The sequence below is a fragment of the Simochromis diagramma genome, unplaced genomic scaffold, assembly GCF_900408965.1.
Source record: "Simochromis diagramma unplaced genomic scaffold, fSimDia1.1 OVJJ01000421.1, whole genome shotgun sequence".
Classification (NCBI taxonomy): domain Eukaryota; kingdom Metazoa; phylum Chordata; class Actinopteri; order Cichliformes; family Cichlidae; genus Simochromis; species Simochromis diagramma.
The window spans coordinates 2482724-2494815 of record NW_024387250.1 but is presented as its reverse complement, the minus strand read 5'-3'; the positions used below and the strand labels follow the sequence as shown (position 1 = coordinate 2494815).

Here is a 12092-nt window from a genome sequence, read left to right as displayed (position 1 = left end):
TTAAATACAACCACAGCACTGCACTGCATACATGCTGACAACAGCAAGGCATCTGTATTCAGTGTTGCCAACTATCACCCAAGGAAAGTAGGTACTCTGTGCTCAAACATGACTTGATGATGTCATGGGCTCATTTGCATATGAATAAAATTGCTGAACCGATCAAGAGCAAATAGAAGCAGAGCTCAGCAGCAGGCACTCTCTCATTTCTCCTGCTGGCTTACTCTGCCCCACAGTGATGAAGCCTCTAAGCCTTTGTGTGCAGTACAGAGACACAAGATCAGCAGTGCAGGGGGAAGGATGGCTGATCAGAACTATTTGAAAGGAACAAGCAATAAGTCAAAATATATATGAATCAAGTCTGGTAACGAGTCTACTGCCAAATGTTTGAAAGTGAGATGTTTTCCCATGATAAATCTGAAGAGTAGCTATATTTGTTACTTATGCCTTTTCATAAGCAGTATTACCAAAGGACATAAAAAAGGAGCTAAATTTAGTTACTAGTAAGGTGGATATTTTGCTATTGTTTTTATGCAGTTTGTGTATGCTAGTGGAGCTTTAAAACTGTTGATAGGTAAAAAATAATGCCGATAAGATGTAAACAATTTACATATTACTATTCATTATTTTAGTTCACAAATGTACAGTTACAGTATGTAAAACACATTTTAGCCAACAAACAGAGATCAAAAACATTCATTTAAAGAAGATTTAGATTGTTTCTACTATTGACTGTTCCAGATCCCGATTTGCTCCTGAGCTTTTCCCAGTCTGTGGAAGGCCATCAACCTACTGTTTACCTCAGCTGGCAATGCTGACTGAGAAGTGTCCACCTTCTTTTACGCTAGAAAAGTCTGTAACATTTTGTGAAAGGAGTCCGTTATGGCTGGATGTAACTTTGTTGGAGTTTGTTGCTTGAAAGACTGTAACCAGCTTTTTATTGGAGGGAAAGTGCGATTTTAAGGACAACTGAGCCTAACATTAGCGGGCATAATGTTAGCTTACAACTAGTTGTTGTTTACTCAGCTCTTGTCAGCTGTACAGACAATGAATGTTGATAACAAATTATTGTGACAATATCTGGAATACACAAGCATGATGAACACATTTTGATCCTCTTTGATCCTCCCACAACAGTATTTTTAATAGATTTATAATAGCTTTTATGAGAATGCATCAGTTTGTTGGAACCTATGAGTACAGTTTTCTTTTTTCTATTAAATAACTTCAAAAAATGACTGACTGTACCTTCAATCGTTCTAGGCCTGCTTGACACATGTTACAAAAAACGTTCTTCCCTGGCAGTTGAATTCTAGGTGAATGACAGCAAAGTAGAAGCACCATATCGTTACCTGATGGTGACTGACGTCCATCTGTTGTTATTGATGTTCTGATTTACAGCTGCATGCAAAATATGACTGCCACCACAACCGAGTTTAGCAACAGGGCTTCCATCTTGAAGGAAAACATGAAGGAACTGATCCCCAAAGTTCTGCTCCTGAGCTGCAAAGGTAAGAAAAATCACAATTAGTAAATAGCCTCTTTTTGCATATTACTGTATTGTATCAGTACAATATTCGTTACATGACTTCAAACTTATCAAAGATACCGAATGCATAAAATGAGGCCCCTTTGTGTGTTGCTTTAAAATCTGAAAATAGAAGATGATCTGATTTGAACATGTTCAGTTGAGTAACTACGGTAGCTGGACAGGGCTTCTTCCATATGCTTTCCTCACATTGTATGCTAATTTTTCAAAATGATCTTTAATCTCTGCTGTGTGATGCATTTTAACGTGTTAAAAATAAAGATGCAATACAAATACAAATACAAAAACAGAGGTAATATATAGGACCACTACCTGACACCTGAGGGAAGATTCCTATCTGCCAACAAATGCCATTACACAGTCAAAACACATGCCTCCTTTAAGCTTACAAAGACCTAGTTCACATTGCTGTGAGTTCTACAATAAATGCACAAACTGGGCAATCATTCCCTCAACAATACAGCTAAGAATAAACTGACTTAGACCTGATAAAATCTAATGTGTCTAAGGCTTAAAAGGCATTGCAAGCACTCGCACTGTTTTTTTTGTTGAAGGATTAAATTAGGATGGACCAAATGGCATACAAATCATTCAGTCTTAGCCAAGTTAAAAGTAACAAGAAAATATGAAAGAAATAGATAGAAATCTACTCAAAGGTCATGGAGAGCTCAATTGAAAAAGTATAGCGAATAATAATCAATTCTCGCTGAAAGATCGAAACTTTCCACTGGATACTCCCACCTACAAGGGGGAAATTGTTGAAAAGAGAAGAGAAGAGAGAGGAGACTGATTCGAGATAAATCTTCTCTGCCCACTGCTGCAGACACCGTGTTAGTAAAGACCTACAAGGAAGTAAGTACAGGGCTCCTTGTCCCTTATACCACTGGTGGAAACTGAAACTTTGGTCCTCACTGTCTGACAGACCTCCTTAAATCAAACTGCTCCTTTCACAGTCTGAGCTATATGAAGCTATCTGAGACTTGGCATCGAGCATAAAGCGCTGTTCACTTATGAGTAATGATTCATATTATAACATACCAAGACTGCATCAATATGAGCTGAATCATCCCTGTGTGTGTGCCACACAGGAACCACACTGTTCAGAGCTACTAGGATAACAGTAAAATGTTTTTTTTATTACCATTATGCCATGGTATGGTTAGCAGAAAGCATTGAGTTTTCTGCTTCAAAAGATAAAGATCCACTCATGTGCACATAAAAACACAAGTTTTCAGTAGGTTTATTGCAGGGAGGGGAGGTAAGAGGTAGCAAGCAAGAGGGTATCCTCAGGATACAAGTATCTTCCCTATGGATCACTCCAGTAGGTCTCATTCTGCCTGCCCACCAGGAGAATGATTACCAGGTACTTTTATCACAGCTTGGGCTCTCAAGATCCAAAACATTTTTTTTAACTTAAGCAGAACAATCTTGCGACTGGAGGACTGATGGTAAATCTACATTTTGCTCCTGCTGGAAAAGCCTCTGGGAAATGGCAGCTGGTGCGACTTTTCCCCAACCTTTGTGGTCTTGATTGCAAAACAGGAATATGACCTCTACAGTATGTCACTTAACTCCAGCACATTATATCTCAATGGGAGATTTTGAGTGTCTTGCAAGTGAGACAGTGCATTGTGGGAGCGACAGCCAGCAGCAGCATGAAATTCTCCCCCACACACACACTATCGAGGTCTTCAACTGTCTAAGAACACAGGAGCAAAGGGGGAGCAACATAAAATGCAGCAGAGAGACAGAGACCAAACTTGCCCACTGTCAGGGAAGACATTCCTGCAAGTCAGAGGACTGAACAGCAATAGTGCCCAGTTAGAGGGACCTAAAATATTTCTTTGTTTCCAACAGGGCTTATAGGGCACATTTCAGCTGAATTACAGAGGGCGACAGGGGACCACACACCCAGAGGGAACTACTGAGTAGACTCAACACAATCAGGGTTGGCCTATTTCATTTCACAATGACAATGGTAACTGCGTCAAAACTCTTTGCTAGGCTGGGACCAGGACAGAGGTGTGTGGGCAGAGACATTCCTGTGGCATCTCTCTTGAAGTAATGAAATGAGTGGAGGATTTGGACACCGGAGAAAAATTGAACAAAAGCAGAGCTTGTTGTTTTAAGGGTATATGGCAACTCATGTGAAAGCTCAGAACAATTCCCCCAGGGCAAGAAGGGCATCAAGAAAATCCCCATCTCTTTGTCCACAGGAGGCAATGCTTAGCTTAATATGCTACACTCAGATAAATGTATTCTTTAAGCCGACCATTCTTTGTCTTAGGACACAACAGGGATGCATTTAACAGTGCAGTGCCATACTACAAGCCACTGTTGCAGAATGACACACAGGAATAAATATCTCACTCCTATAATTTTCTGATCTTTGTTCTGCAGAAGGGTAGGACTCTTAGCCCAAGAAAAAATAGCAGTAGGGACACTGTAGGTAGCAAGGCATCATTCATAGTAGAATAAGAGGCTTCTAAATGGCTTCATTTGTCTGGAGCATTTAATTAGTTTGCATCCTGCTCGAAGAGATAAAATTACCCTCATTCACTTGTTCAGTAATCTTCCTTTCTTGGTCATCTGCTCTTCTGTATGATCATGCTGCCAGCACATGATTTCATCCAGAGACACAGTATTCATTGTCACAGCTTTCCTAAAATGTCCTGTGGTCGTGGCATGGATCCTCCGTGGATCCGCCTCATGCAGTGGATGCTTTATAGCATCAGAATCTGGGAAGTTTGGAGACTGGGTCAGTGACTCAGACTCTGTGCTGTGTTCTGTGAGCCATTCATTCAGTTTTCACTGCGTGGTGGGTCACACTGTTCTGCCGCTGTCAGAGACTGTTGATGCCATTAGGGCATTGAGCTTGTGCAGAAATAATGCTTTTGGTGGGCAGAATGTGACAAATTAACATCCAGTCAAAAGTCATAATCCACAGTTCGGCAGTAGAACACCGCAGTGTAACATGTAATCAGATTTTTCAGTTCACCTCTCAGTGATTTAATAAATCTCAGCGGTATTTAAGATGTAAAAAATTGTGTCCAACTTGCCTTTTGTTGTCATTCAAATCATAAAAATCAACCTTCTTTTGATACCGTTCTCAATAAAGGTGTTAACTCTGGATCGTGCCTGCAACAGTACCAAACTGCTTTGTTATAAAATACATCTTATGCAAGAGACTTCATGTCAAGGGCAGAAAAAACACATATTCTGGTGTTCATCTCTATTTGGCGATTTCCATATATCTATCTAAAAAGGCTCAGCTGATTCCAGTATATTAAAAGTGCTCTTTTTCACAAATTATTACAAGGCTGGCAAGCGTCTGAGAAGCTGATAAATCTGTGTCCAGTCTGAATCCTTCCAAGAGCCTTTGTTTAGTCAAAAATGTATTGTTTGCTTAAATGCAAGCACCTGTTTAATTTTAGAGCAACACGGACTCTTTATACGTGAAGACAAAATGCAACTGATGAGTTGTTAAATGCAGTTATGTTTTGAATATAATCTTTAGTCAGCAGCATGAAATGAGGGCATTTCTATTAATCTGAGATACACAGTACTTGACTTTCCTCTAGCAAACAATTGCTTTTGACACTTTTTGCTCGTGGTAAAGTCACAAGGCATTATTAAAAAAAAGCTTGCGCTGAGAGGAAAAGCTTGAAAGTGGAAAGGAAATATGACTCAAACATTATGGTATTGTGCAAAAATATTCGGACACCCGGGGCCTGTTAATAGCAGTGCATATATTTGCTGTGAAAAACTTACATGAGGTGAGAAACAAGGGATGCTGCAGTTTTTTTTTAAAATCACCTTCAGAAGGGTTTAAAAAACAATTATAATTTTAAAGCAAGCAGTGGGCGGTGCTGGTTGGAACAGGGCAGCAGCCAATGAGTCACTTTAAATACTGAAGGAGACTGAAATGTTTAAGTCTGAATTGAACCTGCTGCTGTCATAAACATGCTGCATTCTGCCAAAGAAATGTAAAACTAACTAACCAGTAAAATATTCTTTAACAGACAAGATATAAAAACCTCAACCTGGTATGTTTTCTTTAAACATGGTGCAAAAAAAATGAACAAAGGGCAAAAATTACATTAAAAGGGCAACATGGAATGACCATTTATTTTATTTATATAACACCGAATCACAACAACAGTTACCTCAATGAGCTTTATATTGTGAGTTTAAGACCCTACAATAATACAGATAAAACCACAAGAATCAGATGACTGTGAGCAAGCACTTTGGTGACTGTGGGAAGGAAAAACTCCCTTTTAATAGAAGGAAACCAGGCTCAGGGAGGGGGAGTCATCTGTCATCTACCAGTTGGGAGTGAGTGGAAGAAGACAGTACAAAAGACATGCTGTGTTACCCACTAAGATATTGTGTATTAAAATACTGAATAATATCCTTTTTTTTTTTTTTTTTCAAAAACACAGTGGGCTGTCAAATGTTTATGAATGGACTAACAAAGGAAGCCTTACACTTCTTACTTCCTACTGCAAAAATAAGCCTCTCTCATCTCCTCTCAAATCAATTTCCGCTTAGCTCTATAACTCATTCGCTGCCAGATATTATTTTCTCTAGATGTCAATGTTGCAGCATCTTTTATTTTGCTATTTTTCTTCTGTAAGGATATTGTTTCCTACAGTCCCCATGGCCATGTTACTCTGTGCTGAACTTAACAGAGCGTTCGTCCTTCTGCCAGTCGCTGTCACCTGTTTTCTCTCTCTCTCGCTCTCCCCCTCCCCCTCTCTCTTGCTCACCCCACCTCCTCTATTTTTTCTTCTCCAGCTGACAATTGAAGTCCAGGGGGAGACTCGCGAGTTTGCTTCAGGGAGAGGTGTAAAAAAAAGGGGGAGCAGAGAATAAGGAGCAGGTCTGGCGCGGAGAGTCTTCCCATCTCAATGCACGTCTTTTGGTTTTCTTCTGATTAACTTTGTCTGTTTGATCTCTCGAGTTTTCTTTTCAGTTCCTATTCACTGATGTGAAAGAGATGGGTGCTATATGCCAGGAAGTATTTCTAGATAAAAGGCACCGTGCCCACTATTTATGCTTTCTGAACATCCATCTCTTTTCGTGACAAGGCTCGCAGTCTGCTTTCTGTGCCAGTGAGATACTGTAAATATTACTGAGAACAGTGAGCAGGCGGATTTAATTGAACCAACTAACCTAAAATTATGACTATGTTTTGTAATTTACAGCCGTGTTCACATCTACAATTGAGTGTGGTGAAAGCTGGTTTGGAATAAAGATGACATCAGGTTGAAACAGCAGTCAGTTTTTCAAACTGATCTATAGTATAAATCTGCAAAGGCTTAGACTGGTATAACTTATGATCCACACAGCTAGACAACTGGTGGCAGTGAATATATGAGGCGACTTATGCCAGGGTGGAAGTGAGACAATGCTGCTATCTTGACGTCAAGTCACATCTGACAACTACAAAGGGGGTGTTACTGTACAACCTTTGAAACCACATTCTTTCAAATCACGTCGTTGTCTTTATTCCTTAAGAATAAAGATAAATTGTGTTACAGAGTCCTGATTTAAGTAATTATAATGTAAGTGTTTCCTGTTATTGTTCTGCATATAGTACGGGAAAAATACTAATTAGAGAACTCAGGCAACAACTTGCATTAAACTGTGTAGTTTGTAATGCATAGCTTTGTATATAAAATACATAGCTTATGACTTATGACAGATGCAAATGCATTCTCAGTCATATTATGAAAAGCTTTTCTCGGGCAGAAAAAAGCTCCCTGAAGCTATATTCTTTTTATCCATGTAATATTCGTTTTTTCAAACAGAAAAGAAAAAAAAATCAAAATTCAAACCATTACTTCAAGTATGGGGGAGCATACTAATGGCTTTGCTTTGCAATTATTCCGCTATTCTATTCTCAAACCTATCATTTGACATTTTTAAAAAAGTCCTTAATAATATACCCTAAAATCTCTGCAACACAAACCAAATGTAGATTTGGATTTTATAGATAAAGAAAGATTTTTAGCATATAATAAAAATGCACATATATTGGGAATATGTCATTTTAAAAAGACTTTTCATTCCTTAATTTACTGACTGGTTGATTTTTGAACACTGTAATTAAGCGCCTGTGTCAGACAGGATACCGTATAGCTGTCTTTAAATTGATGTTACCATTGTCTATGTCTATTTAAGGTTTAGCTGGCTGACCTTTCAAATACACCAACCCTATATAAAACACTAATTTAGACTTCTATTACATTCTGAGTGCAGCCTAATTAACAGCTCTTTAAATACAAAGATTTAAGTCTTTGGTGCAACGCTAATTCACTCAGTAGCCATCGTGGGAGGCCAATGTCAGCCCAGTGAAGAAAAGTCAAGCTATTATTACCCCAAAGAATAGTAAAAGTAAAACCACCTTTCCCCCCCACAAAATAGCATATAGTGTCAAAAGCACACAGAAAGAATAATTCTGTTAGTTCTTTCAGAATTAAACTGCATAACAAAAGTCAGCTGGTACAAGCATAACTTCCTAGTGATAATGTAAGACTGTTAAATGAATTAACATACACTTTTCTGCAGTTGCATCACATATTTTGGGTTCGAGGGGATATTTCACACCTGAATTTTAAACAACTCCTGGATTTACTCCTCGCCACTCTCATTACAGTTAGTCAAGCCAGAAATTCCACATTATGATCAAAGGAGAGGAAATACGGTTTAACCCTGAGGTGTACTGAGCTGTTTAATAGGTCCAGGACCTGTAGACGATGTCACCGATAAGAGGTTGATCTAGGTTACACCAGAAAGATGAATGTTATGATGTCTTCTGCTGGTGGGTATAGAATAAATTACCCATGATCGCCACACAATGTATGCTGGTTACAGTTCTGTTGCACTTGCACCTGACTTGCTGCGGTGTAACACGGGAACAACGAGAGGCTCCTAAACTCAAGGTGGATGCAGTTTTTAGAGCGAGGAGCCGGTCCACGGAGACCCAGAGTTGGATGCTTTTTTTATTAGAGCAGCTCAAGGCGTTCATGCTCTGGATTCACCCCTAAGCTGGCTGATACTTAATATATGCATACATATTTTGAACAGATGTGTAATACACACAAAGCAGGGTAAATTAACTAAAGTTCGCATGGCTCAGCTTTCTCAGTCCTCAAAAAAAAAAAAAAAAAAAAAAAAAAAAAAATCACTGACTCTTCTCTTCCCAAAACAATACTCCATTGTTATGAGGGTCTACTCGGGGTTGCCTGGCCTACCCATCCCAATCTTCTACTTTAACAAAGGAGAGTGTGTATGTGTGTGCACAGGTGTGGGAACAAAAGAGCTGGCAGCAGGCAGACATACAGTGTAGAGCTCACAGTGGACATAAAGGGTGATCCCAATGCTATCTCTGCGTGTGAGTGTCCAGCTCTTGCCTTATGAGGATTCCTTTGTTCGCTTTTACCTCACAGCTCAATCATCAGCACTGTAACAGCGAAAAAACTCCCAGCTGTCGACAGAAGACAAGGCTATCTGTAATCCTCCACCAGAGCACTGTTTGCGTTTCCTTCTGAGAAGTACATGGTGCTCCTGACACATTATCTTAACATTTGGTTGTAGCTGAATCCACTTATTTGCTGAAAATGTCATAACTAATTAAACATTGACTGAATGGCAGCTATGGCACAAGATACTCTCTAGGTTTCTGTGTCCTTTTACTTGCAGCCTTGGAAACGTAAGAGCTGTCTTTGTATCCCACAATTCCCTGCATCAATAGATGACTCACTGCATGCCCTGGGTGACATTTAAAGTCAGGCCAGTGGCTTTTTTTTAATATTAATACTTGAGATTGATCAGTGCATGTATTCTTTTAAAGTGAAAGGGAAACACAATAGACTATTGCTTTAGCCCAGACTCTTTACATATCTCTTGTGTAATAAATATGCTGCCACATTCTCTGGAATAATGTCCAGAAGGACCTGAAATTGTCAGAGTTGGTTACTTTGGGGGGAAACTGAAGTCATTTCAAGGATGGAGAAAATAGCAGCTCCGGTCAGGGTGATTGCTCCTAAATTTGCAGTCAAACTGTTTTTGAGATTCGATGTGTTTTGCCCTTGATTTGTTTCACTATACAAGAAATGGATATTGTGTCTGTGTAGTTTGATAGTTGTAACTAGGTTTGCTGCTGTCTTGGCCAGACCCTTCTTGAGATTTTACGTGATTAAAATGAAACAATCAAACAAGAAGAAAATATCTATATGTAAAATAGCATTAGGTACGTTTTGAATATGTTACAGAACGCTGATCAAATGCGATTTTCATTCACTCTCGTATTTCTTGTTTTCTTTGGCATAACAACTGTTGCAGAGCAGTTGTGTTTGCTGGAGCTTATGTAAACATGTCAGTGTAATCAACTTCTGAAAACATGACTTTCCCGCAGAGGAGGTCGAGAGCATCTATAAAGAGACAACGAGCATGACAGCAGATGAATTTTTGCTGCTTGTCCAGAAACCATTAAGCAGTATAGACTTGTCTTCTGAGAGGCTCTTATCAATGCCACTATGTCTGTTTTCTGCAAATAAACCTGTTTCACTTGTCCTGCCAATCACCCAAGAGTCAAGATGCATTCTGAAGACGTTAACACATCCTCTTACGTTTACTAAGACAATATATATTTTGTTTAATTCTGAGGAAATGGCTTTTTAAAAGCAAATTATTGCATCTGGACAAGAAATAGTCCAGCACATAACCCCAAAGTGTACTTCTCATGAGTACACTTTGTTTTTGTGCAGATTGCACAAATGAGATGTTAATGAAATGCTAATTTGTGAAATTTAGAGTTGGTGGCTATTGGAATTGTGTTAATTTCAGAAAGCACAAGATCAGCTAAGCAAATAGGATGCTGGCTCTGGATTAAATTTAAATGTAAATGACACAAATAAGCTATTGAGCCTCTGATTTAACTTCCTGAAAACAAAGCAAACTCATTTTTTGGTGTAAATGTTGATACAAGTAGAGGAATTTCCATCAATGGCAGCTGAATTACTTATTGGATAAATTAGCATCTTCTTGCAATGCAGTATAAAAGAAGTGATGGCTTTTATTTCACCTTAACTATATCTTTACAGGTGTAATATAGTTAAGGGGGAAACACTCTATTATAAGGTTCCTTTTACAGTGTTGCAGGTCTTTACTGGTAATGGGAAAGACTGTACTCACTGTAGAGGATCGTTCCTTGTCTGGATCTGGTTTTCACTGTCAAACAGAGAAAAACGGGGGTGTCCTTGACTCCTGCGGGTCGATTATTGCCGACACAAGAAGGCTGGAGAAGCAACGCAAGTGGCCGTAGCTCCAAGTAGGAAGTTCCATCGAATGAAGGGATATATACTGTGGCATCTGGAAACAAGCATTAGATGCAAATTGATGCTTTGAGCTTACATGGTGTAAGAGAATTAGAATTGTAATATTACTTGGACAAAAAAAACCCTCATACACACTTTATTGTCCATTAGACAATATACTTATATATAAATGAAGAATGACATATCTTGTAAAAGCAATGCCCTACAGGGCTGTTGTTTGCAAACAGAAGAGCAAAAACTGGCTGCTGTGTGCCTTTGCAGCATAGACAGCCATCTGTGTGCAGAATCAGCAGGGCCTTGTCAGGGCTATGTGCTAGAGTGTCATTTCCCATTGGATGACAAAGTGATATGACTATAAGGAGAGGTGGAGGAGGTACACACTCAGGTCATCAACTTCGCAAGCCTGTGATGATATGTTGGCCTTTACACAAAGGACTTTGTACACCTGGTGGATAGCTTACTGCTCAGGTACATGACAGCCAATTCAAAATAGGCCACCTTGGCTTCAGCTCAGGGGATTCTAACAAAACACTCCAGCTCTCAAGTTGAGAGCTCATAATATACAATATGTGTTGGGTACAAAAAAAAATAAAGAGATATTTTTTTATTGTATGATATATGAGAATGTTCTTTCATGACTCCAGTGTTCACTTTTTTGCGTTTTGATGTTGGATCAAATGGATTTTTAAAGTAGGATGTGAATGATTGACAATATTTAGAACAGACTACAAAGTAAAAGAAATGGAATAAGAAGAATATAAAGTTGTAGCAGAGGAAATCTCTAGGGATGCCTATAATGGAGGCGATATTATAGACTAACTTTATGCTTATACAAGGTATGGTTAAAAAGTTCTCGAACTGCATCGATAAAAAGCCAAACCCCTGCTATGTTTATGAAAGTACAGTTCTGACCACTTGCAGTGATAAGAGGGGTTAGGTCTCTGGCTGCAATGTTACAGGGAAAGCAGAGGTTGGAGACCGTGACATGAACAGAATTACTACGACTGTGTGCAACGAGCTTGCGATCTCATCTCGTTTGACATGGTTGCTTTCAAGATGGGGACCAGAAATGTTACCACTCGCAGTCAGTTACCATCTTCAAAACGATTATGATATGTTAAGAAAGCGATAAAATGGCAATAAGGCAGAGTACGTCTGCTGTTTGTGACTGAATGGAATCATGTTGGCAATTACGT

The 12092-nt window shown here is 39.1% G+C and overlaps 1 protein-coding gene across 7 annotated transcripts in view; it reads right to left on the bottom strand.

Moving 5' to 3' along the window:
- The window catches only part of eys (eyes shut homolog), a 166353-nt gene that overhangs the window by 43911 nt on the left and 110350 nt on the right, over window positions 1–12092 (bottom strand). For 6 of the 7 annotated variants that reach the window (XM_040001369.1, XM_040001375.1, XM_040001370.1 and 3 more), the window contains 2 exons: window positions 10754–10930; window positions 1353–1503 (listed from right to left, as the gene is read on the bottom strand). In XM_040001369.1, the coding sequence (XP_039857303.1) occupies window positions 1353–1503; window positions 10754–10930 (328 nt within the window). The remainder of the gene's footprint in view (window positions 1–1352; window positions 1504–10753; window positions 10931–12092) is intronic. The other variant, XM_040001372.1, reaches the window with a different exon arrangement.